We start from the raw sequence: 18,685 nt of genomic DNA, 5'->3' as shown, positions 1-18,685 counted from the left end.
TTATTTTATTTGCCTCTCCTGGGTTGGACACTGGGTGCACAGTCTCAAGCAGCGCGGTGCAGGGCCTGGTGCTGCGCGAAAGCTTTGGCCTCGAGCCAGTGAAGCCACAGTCCTCATACACATGTAACTTCTCACGGAGCTCACGGTAAGCGGTAAGTGTAGCTGGCTGGCTGACCGTGCACCTAGGTAAGATGTGTTTCAAGCAGGCAGCGCTGGGTAAATGCTTTCCGGCAAGCCCTGCAGTGGAATGGATGGATTCCTGGGCGGATAGGACAGACAGGGCAGTGACCTCCTGACCAAAGCCAACCCATCTTGCCCCCTGAATGTTTCCCCATTTCTATTCCAAGCGCAGCCTCTACCCCATCATCTGCAGCCTCAGTACAAACACGGGCCAGGCACCTGTGTCCTCCTCACCAGGATGTTCCCCTGCAGCTAGGAGGGCGGAAGGAGGCCTTCCCTTTGCACACTTCAATTTGAGACCTGAATCCTGTAACCAGTACCTGTCTTCACTCTACACCCCTCAGTAGGCCCCTACCCTGGTGCTATCTTACACCCATCTGATTAAGTATGTGGTGTTCCAAGCTGAGTCTCTCCTCCACAAACACAAACAAATAAAAACTCTACATCCAGGGCACCTCCCTCCATTTTGTTCCATCCCCACCCAGGATCCAGTAGCCCCTCTGTGTCCTTGTTGCTGCTTACTGGTGTGATTCCTCATGTGGCACGCGAGGTCAAAGGCTTTTGAAAGCCCTTACCATAACAAATCACTCTCCACTTGTTGCCTGGAATTCTGCCCCACAGGACAGAGAGATCCCTAAGGATTGCCCACCCTGGGGAAATTGTGCTTGAGATGAAGCCTAACAGCTCACTACTAAGAAAAGAAAGGCAAGAAACCAAGATGGCGGCATAGGCAAACACCTGAACTTGCTGCCTCGCACAACCACTTCAAAACTACAACTAAAAGACAAGACAGGTATCATCCAGAACCATGGGAAGGCTGGCTGAGTGGAAATTAAACAACTAGAAAGGAAGAGAAAAGCACACTGAGACTCAGAGGAGGTACAGAGGTGCAGAAGTGAAGTGCAGAGGTGCGGAGGCACGTGCAAAAAGGACTGGCAACTGAGTACGCTGTTGTCTTTTTCAATCGGGAGGGAGATACAGCTCTGACTGCTCTGAACTCCAGTTCCAGGCGAGACTCTGGGGACCCAGACTCATACGGGCAGAAACTGGACTGTCTGGCATCAGGCGGAACTCCAGGGCAGCTTTCTCTCAGAGGTGCTTGCAGTGATCATTGTTCCTGCACGGTGCCATGGGACACAGAGACATGGGACCTCTTCCAGGCAGGGCTGATGGTCAGCCATTGCTGTTTGCTCCACCCTGGTGATTCCCTGAGACCCCGCCCCACCCAATTTACAACCCCACCCAAGCTGTGCTCAGAGGCTTTTGCATATGCATGGCCTGCCCCTTTGCAATCTGAAACCTAACATACCGAAGCTGGGTCAAAGAGCCCCAGAGCCTCCAAAAGAAGACCCAAGGCTTGGCAGCAGCTTGCATTGCTTCACAGCTGGGCCTCATCTGGGCACCTCCAAACCCCAAACAAAGAGAAGGAATCTGCAGATCTCTCTGTAGCTCCTGCTGGGTGACCTCTCTCCTTGGACAGCCAAGAGCCAGTGTACCCAGTGGTCAGAGTGGGACCATCCAGATTACAACTCTTCAGATCTATAAGGGACACACTCAGGGGCCAGACTCAGTGAGTGCCAAAGCCCCACTGAAGCAAGTCTTGCCCCATAAGGGTGTCTCCAGCACAGAAGTTCCCCTATCATAGACACAACTGATCCTCATAGCCAATTGGCCTGGAGGTCAATTCCTACCAGTGATACCAACAACAATCAAGGCTTAAATACAACAGGACTGTGCACACAGCCTGCAAAGGGGTGCACCAAGAGTGTCCACCTCAGGTAATGAGGGAGGCTGAGCCACTGGGCCCTATAGGACACCTAGCACACAAATCCACACTATCAACTCAGGGAAGCAGCCAAAATGTGGAGACAAAGAAAGAGGTCACAAATGAAAGAAATGGAGGAAAGCAAACTACTGGATATGAGTTCAAAACCACGGTTATAAGGTTACTCAAGTATCTTCTAGAAACCGCCAATAAATTTAGTGAGACCCTCGAGGATATGAAAAAGGACCAACTAGAAATTAAGCATAATATAGAATAACATACAGAGATCCAACAGTAGACTAGAGGATCCCAGGAATCAAGTCAAAGATTTGAAATACAAAGAAGCAAAAAACACCCAACTGGAAAAGGAAAAAGAAAAAAGAATAAAAAAATATGAAGATAGTATAAGGAGCCTCTGGGACAACTGCAAGCATACCAACATCAGAATTATGGGGGTGCCAGGAGAAGAGAGCAAGATATTAAAAACCTACTTGAAGAAATAATGACAGAAAACTTCCCCTACCTGGTGAAAGAGATAGACTTATAAGTCCAGGAAGGGCAGAGAACCCCAAACAAAAGGAATCCAAAGAGGACCACACCAAGACACATCATAATTAAAATGCCAAGGGCAAAAGACAAAGAGAGAATATTAAAAGCAGCAAGAGAAAAACAGTTACCTACAAGGGAGTACCCATATGACTGTCAGCTGATTTCTCAATAGAAACTATGCAGGCCAGAAGGGAGTGGCAAGAAATATTCAAAGAGTTGAATAGCAAGAACCTACAACCAAGATTACTCTACCCAGCAAAGCTATCATTCAGAATTGAAGGTCAGATAAAGAGCTTCACAGGTAAGAAAAAGCTAAAGGAGTTCATCACTGCCAAATGAGTAATTATATGAAATGCTGAAGGGTATTCTTTAAGAAGAGGAAGAAGAAGAAAAAGGTAAAGATAAAAATTATGAACAACAAAGTGACAACAAATACGTATCTATCAACAAGTGAACCTAAAAATCAAGTGAATAAAAAGTCTGATCAACAGAATAAACTGGTGAATATAATAGGATCAGGGGCATAAAAAGGGAGTGGACTGACAATTCTTGGGGGGAAAGGGGTGTGGGGGGTGTGGGAAGAGACTGGACAAAAATCGTACACCTATGGATAAGGACAGTGCGGGGCGGGGGGTGGGCGGTAAGGGCAGAGGGTGGGGTGGGAACCAGGTGGAGGGGAGCTAGGGGGGAAAACAAGAGGAACAACTGTAATCTGAACAATAAAGATTTATTATTAGTAATAATAATAATAATAATAATAATAATAATAAAGGAAAGGCATTCCCAGCAGAGAGAACAATGGATGGAAAGGTCCTGAGGCTGGAAGGACATATGCAATGGGCTTGGGGAGTAAGGAGTAGTCAGGTTCTGTTGAGGCTGAGTGGGCAGGGGTGAAACAAACAGGAATTTTAGGGGAACATAGGCAGGTTTAGGGAATTTTTAGAATTGGGGTCCATGGAAAAAAACATAGGGCTACAGATGGGAAGAAGGTACATTTCCATAACACAAGGAAGCCAGGTGCAGTTACATTTCCATAAGACAAGGGAGCAGCAACAGTTGTATTTACATAAGACAAGGGAACTGGAAATAGCTAAAAAAGGTCTATATTTACAAAATAAAGAAGAAGGAAGAAAGCCCAGAAGGAATAGGAGAACAATGAGGGAGGAGGGCCTCAGAACTCACTATAGTAACCAATTTGAAAGGGAATATTGACCAATCAGAGGGGATATCAGGACACAGGAACTGCTGCCTTTATAAACCATGGAAACAGGAAGTTGGTGGGACCCTTTCTCCCACCCCACGTGGGAGTGCATTCTGTGGGACCCTCCCTGCAGATTCACTGCTGCCCAAGAATCCCCAAGGTTGGAAGCTAGGTGTGCTGGTGGCCCCTTCAGGCTGCTGCAGTCTGGGAAGAGAAGCCAGACGATGTTTTGTGTCTTCACTGCCCCTTACCTCCAGTTTACGTGAAGCATGGTGGTCCCTCCTTTGGAAAACTGCTGTTTGAACTACTCTTTTATTCTTAGTCTCTTATTCTGTAGGTCAACTCTGTTATTTTTAGATAGTCTCTTATTCTGTAAAATATAACTTTGTTTTTTAGCTTGAATAATAGAAAAGATAAACTTAACTGTCTGACCTTGCAATCTAGCCATCTAACATAAGGGGCTGATATGCTGATACTGATAATACTCCCATGCCAGGTGTCTGTACAGATATAACGAGAGGCCCGGTGCACGAAATTCGTGCACGGGGAGTGGGGGTGTGTCCCTCAGCCCAGCCTGCACCCTCTCCAATCTGGGACAACCTCAAGAGATGTCCGACTGCCCGTTTAAGCCTGAGCCCACTGGGATCGGGCCTAAACGGGCAGTCGGACATCCCTCTCACAATCCAGGACTGCTGGCTCCCAACCGCTCACCTGCCTGCCTGCCTGATTGCCCCTCACCGCTTCTGCCTGCCAGCCTGATCACCCCCTAACCACTCCCCTGCCAGCCTGATTGACACCTAACTGCTCCCCTGCTGGCCCAATTGCCCCTAACTGCCCTCCCCTACAGGCCTGGTTGCCCCCAACTGCCCTCCCCTGCTGGCCTAGGTAACCCCTAACTACCCTCCCTTGCCAGCCTGGTCACCCCTAACTGCCCTCCCCTGCAGGCCAGGTCGCCCCAACTGCCCTCCCCTGCAGGCCTGGTCCTTTCCAACTGCCCTCCCTTGCCGGCCCGGTCACCCCTAACTGCCCTCCCCTGCAGGCCTGGTCCCCCCCCCAACTGCCCTCCCCTGAAGGCCTGATCCCCACTAACTGTCCTCCCCTGCAGGCCTGGTCCCCCCAACTGCCCTCCCCAGCAACCCAGGATGCCAAGCCTTTCCGCCCATCTCCTGCTCTGCTCTGGAGCGATCCAGGACACCAAGCCTTCCCCCCACTCTACCAGTCGCTGGGATGACCCACGACGCCAAGCCTTCCCCGCCCCCCCTCCCCCCCCTGCTCTCCACAGGCTCCGTGGCTCCAGCTGGTGCCGCCATTTTGGTCCATAAATTTGCATATTCCCTCCTTAATGGCTGTGAACGCTGCCATTTTTATTGCGAAGTGATGGTTAATTTGCATGTTATTCTTTTATTAGATAGGACTAGTGGCCTGGTGCACGAAATTTGTGCACATTAAAAGGGGGACCCAGAGTCAAGTCCCCACCCACCCACATGCGCCTCAAAATCGCGTGAGACCCAGACCCGGCCACCCCCCCCCCCCATTGAGCTAGATCCAGACCCAGCCAGTTCCACCCTTGTCAAGCCCCGCCGGGCAGGGGGCGTAGCCCCAGGTCCCTTGGCCCGGTGCCAGGACGGGGGGTGTGCCTGGAGTTCCCCCAGATGGGGCGGGGGGTGTGCCCGGAGGTCCCCCAGATGGGGCGGGGAGCATGCCTTGAGGTCCCCCGTCAAGCCCCACCAGGTGGGGGACACGGCCTGAGATCCCCTGTCAAGCCCCACTGGGTGGGGGGCATGGCCTGAGGTCCCCAGTCAAGCCCCGCCAGGCAGGGGTGCACAGCCTCAGGTCTCCCGTCAAGCCCTGCTGGGTGGGGAGCATGGCCTAAGGTCCCCTGCCAAGCCCCACCAGGAGGGGGGGGCGCAGCCTCAGGTCCCCCGTCAAGCCCCACTGGCAGGGGGGCACAGCCTCAGGTCCCCTGTCAAGCACTGCTGGGCGGGGGGCGCGGCCTGAGTTCCCTGCAGCCTGAGTTCCCCCGACCCAGCACTGGGGGTGCATCTTGAGGTACCCCGTCAAGCCCTGCTGGGTGGGGAGCATGACCTGAGGTCCCCTGTCAAGCCCCGCCAGGCGGGGGGGGGGGGCACAGCCTCAGGTCCCCTGGCCTGGTGCTGGGGCAGGGGGTACGGCCTGAGGTTCCCTGGCCTGGTGCCGGGGTGGGGGGCACAGGCTGGAGTCCCCTGTCAATCCCCACCTGGTGGGGGGTGCAGCCTGAGGTCCCCTGGCCTGGCGCTGGGGCAGGAGGAGCAGCCTGAGGTCCCTAGCCCAGCACCAGGACAGGAAGCACACCTTGAGGCCCCCTGTCAAGCCCCACTTGGGTGGGAGTGTGGCCTCAGGTCCCCTGGCCTGGCACTGGGGCGGGGGTCGTGGCCTGAGGTCCCCCGGCCTGGTGCCAAGGCAGGAGATGCGGCCTGAGGTCCCCCAGCCTGATGCCAGGGCAGGGGGCATGGCCTGAGGTCCCCTGTCAAGCCCTGCCAGGTGGGGGGGGCATGGCCTGAGGTCCCCTGTTAAGCCCTGCTGGGTGGGGGGCTTGGCCTGAGGTCCCCTGTCAAGCCCCACAGGGGCGGGGGAGGGCATAGCCTCAGGTCCCTGCTGATTTCTTGTTAAGGCTCCTTAAGAGAACTTGGCCTCAGCTGTGGGTGCAGCCATTTTTGTGACAGAGTGATGGTCAATTAGCATATTCCCTCTTTATTAGATAGGAGGATATGTAATATGTACTCAAGGTTACAGGTGTTTGTTAGATATGATATGTACTCAAGGTTACAAGTTGTCTGTATAGATAACTTACACAAGGACCTGAAAAGATATAAAAAGAGAATGCTTCCTCCTTTTGGGGTTCAGAATTTGACAGGTATTCTGCTCTGAACCTGAATGCAATAAAGATGACTCCTAATTGGCTCATCAAGGTGTCTTGTCCAGCTCGCTGATTTGCAATACATCATTAGTAAGGGGCCCACCTGGGACACAGGCATCTCCCCAGAGTTGGTCAGGCAGGTGGTCCCAATTGGGTGTAGATGCCTACTCCTGACCAGGAAGGCATGGGGCATCACCTCCGGGAATGGTAAGATGGTTACACACATACACACACACTGGGGCTGCCTCTTTCACCTGCTGTCAGACCTCACCAGCATGATTATCCCAAGTGGAAAGGGCGGGGGCAGCCATGAAGGTGCTTCATTCTCTCAATGCAAATTTCTTAACAGGCCCAGGGAGCAGACTTCCAGTTACCTCTGTCTTGGGGCCTGCCATTCCTTCCCTTCTATGAGATTCCTAAAGGCACTCTCCAGCCTCCAGGGGCAGACAAGCTCTAGGACCCCCAAGGAAATCAAGCAAGGGCAAGACTGTAGCCTAGGAAGCTCTTGGGGATGGGAAAAGGAAACAGAGACCTCAGGGGTTTTGAGTGTCTTCCCACAGGACCAACAGGGCCACAAGGACAGATGTTTTGTTTCTCACTCTACCCCTAACATGTAGAACAATGACAGGCACCTGGGCACCAGCCAGCAGGATTTTTTTTTTTTAACAACTGCCTGATTGGTTCTGATGTATATCAATATTTATGAAGGCAGCAGTAGGTCATGTCCTCCTGTTGAAGGGTCTGGCTCTGCCACCAGGCAAGCCCAAATTAGAGTTTCAGTTCTATGGGACCCTGGGCAAGACACTGGATCTCTCTCAGCCTGTTTCTGATGGGTCATGACCATCAAACAGAACAGGGAGGAACTCAGGCAAGTGGGAGTTCAGACCATAGCAGTCTGCACGGTAGGATTGTGCTTTAGGAAGGCCCCACCCCTGCTGGCTTCCTTTTTATACACTTGGGACAGTGGGGGCTTTTGTGGCAAGAGTGGCCCTCTCAGCAGATATGCATATGGCTAGATGCCTGCTGCCTAGGGAAGTTGGTACTGGGAGCGCATGGGATGATGTAGTTGGGTACTGTCCTCTTGCTGGGGAAATAATTACTGTCCCAGCTGCTGGGTGGCCTGGGAATGCTGCCCGGATTGTCCAATGGATAAACCTGTTCATCGCTCCTCATTTTCCCTTGCTGCAGATAGGAACAAAAGCCTGGTTCTCAGAGGATCCAGCATGGGCCTGACCCAGGGGCCAATGCTATGGTAATATGTGCACTGGTAGTCAGGGTCTGGCACATGGTGATCGCAGCAGCTCCAGTGGGTTCTTGGGCATCAGTAGGGGGTAGGAAAGAAGGACTGGCCCCTCTCTGGGGTACAGGTGGGTCTCAGTGGGCAAGGACCACATATGATCCCTCAGCAGCTCAGTGGGCTGGGGATAAGCAACACGAAAACCAGGTGCTGGGATCATCATTACTGCAGTTCTAAAACTTCTTGGAATGGTGGTCCTGTGTTCCCAATGACAGATTCCGAGAACAGGGCCTAGTATCAGGGCTTATGAGAGTTCTCTGGGATGGTCCACCAGAGCACTGCCCTCCATCCTCCCTCCCTGCATCCACCTCAAGGGGCTTTGTGGATGTGCCAAGATAGGCACCAGTAACCATTCTTCCAAATTGTCCGTTTATTTGCTTAAAAATACCTATTTCATCAGAAAGTAGCAGGGCTGCTAACCCTCAGTCCCCCTGTGCCTTCCTTCGCACAGCCTGCACCAGCAGCTCCGAGTAGTGTTCCAGCAGGGCACGCAAATCTGGGCTGGCCAGGGGGCACAATGTAGGTGGGGAGGGAGGATCTGGGCTGGGAAGGGCCTGGGCTGGGGCCACATCACTCCCAACCAGCCAGTCGTTGGTCTCTAACTGGCTGTGGATCCAAAGGAAGGTGGAGGCCAGCTCAGTCCGTGCCTGCCGCTGCTTGGTACTCAACTGGTCACTGGAGACCATCTGCAAAGGGTGCCAACCTTGTTAGGAACCACCCAGGCCAGTCAGTCCCAAGGCACCCCCTCAGTCCTTTCCCCTGACTCTGGGATTGGCTCACCAGGTGGTAAAGGTCCAGGGCTTCTTGGAAGGCAGTCTGTAGTTTGTGCACAATGGTCCCCACACTGCTCACCTCAAGGGAAGCTGGGGACAGGTCTCTGGATGGCACTCCAGGCTCCCCCCAGTGTCCAGGGCTGTCCCTGAGTACACTGAGTGCATCTGGGGATATAGGGGAGGGAATGAAAAAGACACTCTAACTTTACAGCTGTTCTAAGAGAGGCCATGGTGACTGGACTGATCCCTATTATTGTCCCACTGCCTGCAATATGTACTTCCCTCAGTCCCCAAGGCTCCCTTCCCTCCCCTCCTGCAGGTCTCAAATGCCACCTTCTCTCTGAAGCCTTTTTTCATCATTTTGTTTAAAACTATAACAACAGCCTGGCTGATGTGGCTCAGTGGTAGAGCGTCGACCTATGAACCAGGAGTCCCGGTCAGGGCACATGCCTGGGTTGTGAGCTTGATCCCAGTGGGGGGCGTGCAGGAAGCAGCTGGTCAATGATTCTCCTCATCATTGATGTTTCTATCTCTCTCTCCCTCTCTCTTTGAAATCAATAAAAAATATATATATGTTTTTATTTTATTTTATTTTATTTTTTAAATATATTTTATTGATATTTTACAGAGAGGAAGGGAGAGGGATAGAGAGCTAGAAACATCGATGAGAGAGAAACATCGATCAGCTGCCTCCTGCACACCTCCCACTGGGGATGTGCCCGCAACCAAGGTACATGCCCTTGACCGGAATCGAACCCGGGACCCTTCAGTCCGCAGGCCGACGCTCTATCCACTGAGCCAAACCGGTTCCGGCAAAAAAAAAATATATATATATGTTTGTGTTTTTTTTTTAATATATTTTATTGATTTTTTACAGAGAGGAAGGAAGAGTGATAGATAGTCAGAAACATCGATGAGAGAGAAACATCGACCAGCTGCCTCCTGTACACCTCCTACTGGGGATGTGCCTGCAACCAAGGTACATGCCCTTGACCGGAATCGAACCTGGGACCTTTCAGTCCGCAGGCTGACGCTCTATCCACTGAGCCAAACCGGTTTTGGCTATATATATGTTTTTAAAACTGTAACAACTGCCCCCACTTCTCACTCCCTAAACTCTTTCTCTTTATTTCCCTCCTTAGCACATCACTTTGTGATACACTTAACACTTTTCTCATAGATTTAGTTTGGGCATCTTCCCCAATTAAGGTGTCAATTCTCTGTAGTCTTGTTTACCACCATGTCCTCAGGGCCTAGAACAAAAAGCCCAACACATACAAAGTGCTCACTAAATAGTTCAGTAAAGAATAAATGAATGGCATAGCCCCTGTGACCAGGTCAAGTGCCTACCTTTGGAGCTGTTAAATGAGATGAGCTTGGGAGACAACCCCTTATCCCAAGGGTGATACTCACCAGGGGTGAGCTCCAGGAGGGAGGTGATGTTGCCAGGAATGGCCTCTGGAAGTGGGGGGCTGTTGGGGTGGGCAGGGGTGTTGAGGGGTTCAGGGGCCAGAAGCCTTGGGATAAAGGTGGAGTTGTGGAGCCTCAAGGAGCTCATATCTACGGGGCTGGAAGCTGGGAAGCTAGCTGTTGTGACTGTGACATCGGACTGGGTGGCCACAGGTTCCTGGGACCAGACACAAGTAGTGGGTGGCTCCAGTGGGGGTGAGGGCAGTAAGAGCCTCTCACAGACGCTTGACAGGGTCTGCTTGAAGCTGGCCCGGGCTTCATGGCTGCCCTGGGAGGGCAGGACAGGCTCTTGGCCCTCACTGTCAGAACTGGTTGCTGCCGTGGTGGTGATGGCCTGAAGCTCCTGGTCCAGGGAGGCCAGCTTCCCCAGGGATGAGGGCCTGCAGAGGGGTCTCCCTCTCTCTTTGTCAACCAAGACAGGGTCCTCACTGTCCTCAAAAGAAATGCCGGGTGACATCTTGACACAGGAACTGGCAGTGGCTTCTATATAGGAACAGGTAGAGGGGGTGTGGAGGCCTGGAGTGGGTAGGGTTGTGGGTGCCAGAGGCTTCCTGTCTGTGGGCAGCGCTGAGGAGGGGACACAGGAAGCTGGGCCTGTGATGCAGAGGGCTGTAAAGGAAGCAGCCAGTTCACTCTTACATCTAAGCCAAAAAACTGATCGGCAGGGCCCACCCCAGGATAGCTGCAGGGTCTGAGTGGACTCTCCCCATCCCACCCTTGGTTCAGCTGGGCATCCAGGGCCATTTGCTGAGAAGCCCAGGGATGTCTACTAGGAATGGTGACACTCACTCAGTGGGCACCAGGCCTCCAGGTTGTCAAGGGACTCCTTAGCTTTCCTCCCAGAGAGGACCTGGAAGCATAGCCATGAGGTGAGGACAAGGCTTCCCAGCTCCCAGCCCTATGTCCTGAGGAGATGGCCCAAGTACTCACGTTGGTCCTCCCTGAGAAGGTGTAGCCAGTACCTGGTTCTGCTCTGGCCTGGTTCCCCTGGAGGTCTATGAGTTTGACCTCCGGGGACTTCACAAGGTGCAGGTGCAGTGGGGAAGGGAAGGTGTGGTTGAGCCTGTGGGGAGGAAACCAGGCAGTTGAGCCTGCCCTGGGATGCTCGAGAGGACACAGCCCCATCCTGGAATACAGAAAGCTGGAACGTTCAGCAGTTCACCAGCTCCTACCTGGATGTCTTCTGGAGACGTGAGAGGAACTGGGCTGAGATGCTCAGCCGGGGATTAAAAAAGTCCTCATCCACAGAGGCCGTCACATCTCTTAGGGACCTGTGAAAGAGCTCTAGGGGAAGATGCCAAGGGAGACCTCAGAACCCCTATAGCCAACCAGTCCTAGGTCCAGGCAGACCCACAAAGCAGCAGGCAAATCCTCCAAAACCCCCGTCAATAGACCACACAGAGCAACTGGAGCAGGAAGAAGAAACTGTGCAGCTCAGTCCTTAAGACAAAACATGTGCCCTCCCACCATTCTCATCTTCCCTGCTAGGGAAAGCCCTAACCCAGAGATGCCCACCCAGTGCCTAGGCAGGGCTGAGAGGAGCAGGGCCCTACCCTCAGGGTGGGTGTCAGTAAGCGTCTCAAAGTGGTGGCGGAGAAACCTCTCTTGCTCAGGTGTCTGGGGCAGGGAGCCATTGGATATGCCTGCCAGCTCAGGCCGAGACAACTCTTCTGCAGTTCCTGGGCATTCTGTGAGAGGCAAATGGGGCAAGCGGGAGAGAACCTTCAACACTTAGTCATGGCAGACACCCTGACAAAGACACTTAACAATGGAGAAAGCTGGACTTGCCCAGCACACACCCTGATGCCACCAGGCTGAGAGGGAAAGACTGATGGCTCTGTCTTCCAGGTGAGGCTCAGGGGACACCAAGTGTAGGGCTGATGTGGGGCCAGAGTTTATGTATCATGACCACCCCCTAAGCAAGACCCATGCACTGCCCTTCCTCATGTCGGGCCCATTTACCTGGTATAGGGGTCACTGTCACATCAAACCGAGGGTCTGAGTCCAGCTGTAGAGGGGAGGAATGGATGGTGGTGAAGGTACACTCCAAGTAGGCTTCTGAATCCCCTGAATCTAAAGAAGCAGGGAGGGGATATGGGAGAGTCAGGAGCCCAAAGCCAAGCCCTTTTTGGGTGAGTCAGGTAAGTGGTTCAGTTTCTCTGGATTTTAGTTTCCCCATCTGGAGAATGGGGATGATAATACTCGCCCCCTATTTTTATGGACCAACAAGGTTACACTTGGAGGAAGTGGCAGAGCTGGGCTGCCGTCAGTGGGCAGTTTGGCTCCAGAATCCTCTGGTAACATCAAGGACCATGTCTGTCTTCTACGATAGACTCTTGAATTTCAGGAAGACTGGGCTAAGGTCATCAACAGTGTCCAGAAAGAGGCCTAGCGGGATGAACAGACTACAGCAGGGTCCTTGCCAGGCCCCGACTCACCCTCAAGTTTGCTCTGATCCTTCGAGCCCATGGAGGAGACCCTGAGATAGGAGTCACCTTGCTGGTCTCCAGGCTCACTCTCCACTTCTTCTGAGCCGTACTTGCTGCAGTGCCAATAGGGGTGGAGCAAGGGAATGATAACATACTATTTAATAAACAACTGGTCCCTACCCAGAACGCCGAAACATCTGTACCTTGCTCCCCTTGGGAGCACTGCTTTGCCTCTCCTCCCTCCTCCAAAGGCTCCCTTCCCCCCCCCCCCCCCCCCCCCGGAGTGCCCTGCACCTCCACCTAGAACCATGGAAACACACTGCAGGGCTGGGCTTCTACTCCATCTGGGCCACACCCCTTCCTCTCCACTCCCACAGCCTACTGCAAGAGCAGTTCTTCCAGAATGTGCCTATCAGCTGAGGCTTCCTCTCTCCAACTAAGGTTCCCTTTGTGTGTGAAAGACACCCACCTGTCTGTCCCTGGGACGGTCACCTCTATCTCCAGGGAGCTGATGACATTTCTGGCTTCAGAGCACTCCTTCTGTGGAGGCAGGAAGGAAGGATTCCTACAGCCATCTTCCTGGGGACTCTCTGACTGTGGGGTGAAGAGGCACAGCCATCTGAGGCAGCTGTGGCAACCAGGGCCCTTCCAAGTTTCTAAGTGTTACAGTAAAGAAGTTGGGGATAATGGCAGCCCCCACTGTTGGATGCTCACTGTACACCAGGGCCTGGACCAAGCATTTTGTTCACTATGAGCTCACTATGTATCCAACTGCATTATTATAAGCCCCTTTACAAATAAGGAATAAATATAGCTCTGACTCTCTAAGTGTTTATTTATATGAAGTTCAAAAACAGGCAAACCAGCCCTAGCTGGTTTGGCTCAGTGGGTAGAGCATCAGCCTGAGGACTGAAGGGTCCTGTGTTCAATTCCGGTCAAGGGCACATGCCTGGGTTGCAGGCTCGACCCCCAGTAGGGGGCATGCAGGAGGCAGCCGACCGAAAATTCTCTTTCATCATTGATGTTTCTATCTCTCTCTCCCTCTCCCTTCCTCTCTGAAATCAATAAAAATATATTTAAAAAAAACAAAACAAACAAAAAACAGGCAAACCAGTCCATGGTGAGAGAAGTCAGAATGCTGGTTACCCTGGGTGGAAGTACTGACTGGGAGGGGCACAGAGGTCTTCCTGGTGGTAGAAATGCTCTATATTTACCTTGGTGGTGCATATACATAGATATATACACAGGTAATAATTCATCAAGCTATTTACCTAAGATTTGTGCATAACTGCCTGTATATATTATGCCACAATAAAAAAGAAAACATATAATAGGATAAAGAAGAATTTTACTTGGAAAATAATAAAACAAGAGCTAAAATTGCTTCAGCACCTCTAAGGGGACCCAGGCTCCGTTCTTAGCACTGGATTCCTGTAAAAGTCCTCTGAGGGCTATTTTTTTTTTTTTTTAATTCTCTCCCGAGGACATGCTTAGAAAGAGGAAGGGAGAGGGAGAGAAACAGAGAAAGATAGATAGGTAGATAGACATAGAGAGAAACATTGATGTGAGAGAATAACATCAATCAGATGCCTTCTGTATGCTCTGCGACTGGGGATCAAACCCACAATCCAGGTGTGTGTCCTGACCAGGAATCGAACATGCAACGTTTCAAGCACAGGATGATGCTCAACCAATTGAGCCAACCACCCCAGCCAGGCCTCTGAGGGCTATTTTTCAATAACCACTTAAGAAATATTTTTAGTCATCTTTTTTTTTAATGTCTATACTTTTGAAAACTGAAGCCCAGAGAGGCAAGCCTTGCTCTAATTCACACAGCAGGGAAGAGGTAGAGCCGAGCTCCACTTGTTCAAATGCCCCCCTACTCAGACACAGGCCTGCTCTTGGGCCCAAACTCTTAATCCACAAAGTGACCCACCTCCTAGATTCCTGGTCTGCCCTAAGAAGTCTCATTGTACACCAGGCCTGGGGCTCACCCTTCTGCCCTCTACCATCTCAGGCAATCCTCTCATGCCCCTGAAGTGGTACAGTTAGGCCTGTTTTCAAAATGAGAGCACTGAGGCCCCAAGTCCTGAGCAGACAGTTCTGGAGCAGGGGCAGTCCTTACCTCACTTAGCAGGCCTGCCAGGCACTGTGGCTTCACTATATCCAGAATGGAGTCCTCCAGACTGTCGGACTTCAAGGGGGTAAAGCAGCAATCCAGGTCACGGACATCCAGGATGGTCTTGAGGGGCTCCTGGTCAGCCCGCTCTGCCCAGCGGCCATGTGGCTGGTAGCTGTGCTTGGTGTAGAAGGCTGAGCCATCCACCATATCATCATCTCCAAGCTGAGGATGATGAGATGGTCAGGCAGCCAGCCAAATGATCACGAACTCCAATAAGGGCGAGGGACTGCACAAACCTCATCCAGTCTCTTGGCTTTAAACACTACTCAGAAATAACTTCCAGACATCTATCTCCAGCCTGAACCTTGCTCTTAAACTTCAGAAGTATCCATGCAACTGCCCTACAGCTCCAATGGATGTTTAGTGGGTATTTCAAAGCAAACATATTGAAAACTGATCTTCCCCCCCAAACCTGCTTTCCTAAAGCCTTCCCCATCTCAGCTATTGTTTCCAGTTGCTCAGGCCCCAAACATTGAAGGTCATCCTTCATTCCTCTCTCCTATTCTGCCCCTCATACTCCACATTGTATTTCTTCAGCAAAATCTGTCAGCTTTGTCATTCAAACACATCCAAGATACAGCCACTTCCCCTCCTACCCTGGTCCAGCCCACTGATGCCTGCTACCAAGACTGTGGCTTGAAACAGTGGAGGGTGGGTGTTTGAGAACTCAGGCCACCTAGGGTCGATTCCATGTCCTCTAATTCCTAGCTGTGTGACCCTGGACTTAACCTCTATGGGCCTCAATTTCCCTATTGTGAAATTGGATATGAAAAGCCCCTATCTCAATGAGAATTAAATGAGGTAACACATGTAAAAGACTTAGAACAAAGCTTGCACAAAGCAAATGTACGTGATTATTTGTTGAATGTAATTCCAATTGTAATCCTAAATAATAAAAGCCCAGCGACCGAAACCAGAGACCAGAACGACTGCGGCCCCTCGCCCCAGCCAGCCCCACCCCCCAGTGGGGACCCCCTGATGCCCACCAGGGCAGGCGGCTGGCTCCCACCCATGCACCGGGCCCTATCCTATATAATAAAAGGGTAATATGCAAATTGACCCTAATACCAGAACGACCATTTGACCAGTCACTATGAGGCGCACTGATCACCTCTTGGTCCCTTTCCTCGTCCGGCAGGCTCTGATTGCCAAATGGCGAACGGGGAACTGGGGGTGGATGGTGGGAGACGCGGGAGGTGCCAGGCCAAGGCCCCTGCCCCGCCGGTCACCCCACACACAGAGGGCAACCCGCGGTGGGGGCAGGTCCAGTGAGTGAGCAGGAATGGCTGACCTCTTGGTCCCTTCCCGTGGCCAGCAGGCTCTGATCACCTGATGGCAAATGGGGAACCGGGGGGTGGGTTGTGGCAGGGGGGAAAGGGCCGGCTGCGGGCAGCCGGGGACGATGGCCCTGATCACAGGCCAGGCCTAGGGACCATACCTGCACACGAATTTCGTGTGCTGGGCCTCTAGTAAACACTAATAAGGGGAAGCTTGGGGGCCTGAGAAAGCATGGCCAGATGCCCTGACCTGGTCTGCAGGGAAGGGGATTGCAGGAGGTATTTCCCTGCAAGGCTTTGATCTGAGGCCTGATATTGTCCCTAAAATAAACCCTCCAACCTAGGGTTTAGGATTCTGCTACCAGCTTCTATACCACCAGCTCCTAGCCTGCTCCTCCTCCAAGATAACAATCATCCATTCAATTCTAATATTATTTTCTTTCTCAAATTTTTTCCCTTCATAGCACTTACCAGCTCCAAAAATAGTTTGTTGTGGATATTGTCCATCTCCTATGTAAGAAAATGAGCTTGTGAAGGCAGAGATTTGTCTGCCTTGTTCACTGCTGTGTCTAATGGCCATTACAATGCCTAGCAGAGGGTAAGGTGCTCAGTAAATACATGTTGCATGAATGAAAGGCTATCTAAGCTGAGACTAGAAGGGTGTGGGATTCTCTAGGGAAGAGAGATATGGAGAGGAAAAATAAACAAGAACATGGAGGAGGGTACCCCTACTTGGCCAGTTCCCAGGTATCACAGTCTCCAGGCAGACTCACCAGCCGCTTTGCCCAGAGTGGCAGCTTGCCATTGGTCAGCAGGCACTGAGGTTCTGAAGAGACACACAGAATCCATGAAAAGAGAATAAATAACCCAACAACCAAATGGGCAACATACATAAACAGGCAATTCTCCAAGCAGACAATATAGAACCCACAGACATATCAAAAGATGCTCAACCTCACTAACTGTCAGGGAAATGCACATTTACACAATGGGATATAATGTTTTACCCATAAGATTTGACCAAAATTAAAATGCTTCATACTATCAAATGCTGGCAAAAACATGGGGGAAGGAAGAGGGAACATGGGTGAGGCAGTAAGTGGATTTGGAGGGCCCTGTTCTCTTTTAAGAGAAAAAATATACTAACCCCGGGCCTAGCATTGCCAGTCCTCAGCCTTTGTCCTGGGGAAACACTCTTACACATGCCTGAGGACTAGCAGTGGTCAGCATAGCCTCCTTCACAACAGTATCAAGTTAGAAAAAACCTAAATGCCTATCCAGAGGGAGTAACTTAAAATACCCTACTATGGTGCTAGTTAAAAGAGGGAAGTCTCTGCTTTGTATCCACCAACATACAGGTAGGTAAGATACTTTTGAGAGGAAAAAGATACAGAACGATATTGTAGTATAATACAATTTTTGGACATAAATATGTGTTTCCTTGGATATGTACATATGTATATTAATGTTCATGAAAAGGCCTATAAGGAGTCACACCTGGAGAGGACACTGGATCGGGAGTGAGGGTAGGTGATGAAGAAAATTAACTTATCCTGATTTTCCCCCAAAGCTGAATTCTCATGATGCTGTTGCCTGCCAATCAGCCATCAGTTGGCCTGTGCCTGTTGGCCCCTTGTTGCTGGAGCCCACCACCCACATTAAAAGCACCTAGTGCTAATCACTATTCCCAGCCTCTCTCATAGCTGGAGCAATCGTGCCAGAGGGACCTAAGAGAAGTCTGTCAGAGCTTCTGGGAAAAGGTTCCTTTCTAAAAGATTCTGGGAGGAAATGTCTTATTCAAATATGCTTCTGATGCCTGGAACTTAAGCAACCATCTTACAACCATGAGGCCTACGTCAAGGCAAATATGCAGAGGAGCAGAAATTTATAGAGGGCCTGGCCTTTTGTAAAGTCATTAAGCTACTGCTCTCCCTTTTGCCTGAACTACAAAATCTGTTCTTTCTTCTGGTTAACGTGCTCTATTTCTTCTGGGACATCCTCTTTACACCCCTCCCAGGAAAGGAAGAGTCCACCTGATAGCAAAGCCAATATGGAGAAAAGTAGATCCAAGAGACAGAGAAAAATACATTCCTTTAACATCACCTGACTACTTGGATCCAGCTATGCCGAAGCCAATCCTCTTACATTTTCAGGTACATGAACCAATAAATTCTTTTTCCAGCTTAAGCCAATGAGAGTCTGGTGCTATTACACTGAGAGAGTCCCGACTAAAATATGATTATTGAACTTCAATATGTGCCAGGCATGAAAGCAAAGCAGTGGGTGAAACCTAGCAATGACCCCTACACTGACAGAGGTCAAAAGAGGGCTCCTTTGGATGGTCCCCTTTCCCAACCTGGATCCAAGCTCTCTTTGGATGGTGTCTTCAGTAATTCTTCAGGTTCACACTCTTCCTCCAGCTCATCCTCTGTCTGCTCTCCAGATCTTAGAGAGCAAATCTCGTTGGGCATGGATGCATATGTCTCCTGCCTGAAACCGGGAATGAGGAAGTCAAGGAGAGAAATAGGTAAGTAGGGTGCTAGAGGGACCTGCCTAGGGCCAGGTCCCTGTGCTAGGTTCTAAATGAACATATTACTAACTTCAAGATGGTGCTGGGAGGTCTCACTTCTCTGCTAGAAACATATCACCATAATAAATGAGATATG

At 51.1% G+C, this 18,685-nt stretch overlaps 2 protein-coding genes across 2 annotated transcripts in view; both read right to left on the bottom strand.

Moving 5' to 3' along the window:
• Positions 1-22: 22 nt before the first annotated feature.
• On the bottom strand, positions 23-6,784 carry OVOL3 (ovo like zinc finger 3; the record flags this gene model as incomplete). Its single annotated transcript, XM_080645205.1, is given in 9 exon segments — positions 23-55; positions 57-85; positions 88-157; positions 159-182; positions 186-259; positions 703-741; positions 744-782; positions 6,695-6,754; positions 6,757-6,784. Coding segments are annotated over 9 exon segments (396 nt in total), but the record flags the coding sequence as incomplete, so codon positions are not given.
• Positions 6,785-8,246: 1,462 nt separating this feature from the next.
• The window catches only part of WDR62 (WD repeat domain 62), a gene marked incomplete at its 5' end in the record, with an annotated part of 45,971 nt that continues 35,532 nt past the window's right edge, over positions 8,247-18,685 (bottom strand). Inside the window, 13 exons of the mRNA XM_080645204.1 lie at positions 8,247-8,574; positions 8,669-8,826; positions 10,075-10,740; positions 10,921-10,981; positions 11,062-11,194; positions 11,304-11,415; positions 11,685-11,819; positions 12,094-12,204; positions 12,570-12,673; positions 13,030-13,154; positions 14,686-14,904; positions 16,793-16,845; positions 18,376-18,509. Coding sequence (XP_080501330.1) covers positions 8,311-8,574; positions 8,669-8,826; positions 10,075-10,740; positions 10,921-10,981; positions 11,062-11,194; positions 11,304-11,415; positions 11,685-11,819; positions 12,094-12,204; positions 12,570-12,673; positions 13,030-13,154; positions 14,686-14,904; positions 16,793-16,845; positions 18,376-18,509 — 2,275 coding nt within the window. The 3' untranslated portion in view covers positions 8,247-8,310. The remainder of the gene's footprint in view (positions 8,575-8,668; positions 8,827-10,074; positions 10,741-10,920; positions 10,982-11,061; positions 11,195-11,303; positions 11,416-11,684; positions 11,820-12,093; positions 12,205-12,569; positions 12,674-13,029; positions 13,155-14,685; positions 14,905-16,792; positions 16,846-18,375; positions 18,510-18,685) is intronic.

This window comes from Plecotus auritus, assembly GCF_963455305.1.
Source record: "Plecotus auritus genome assembly, chromosome: 10".
In the NCBI taxonomy this organism is placed as follows: domain Eukaryota; kingdom Metazoa; phylum Chordata; class Mammalia; order Chiroptera; family Vespertilionidae; genus Plecotus; species Plecotus auritus.
This window is presented reverse-complemented; position numbering and strand designations above follow the sequence as displayed.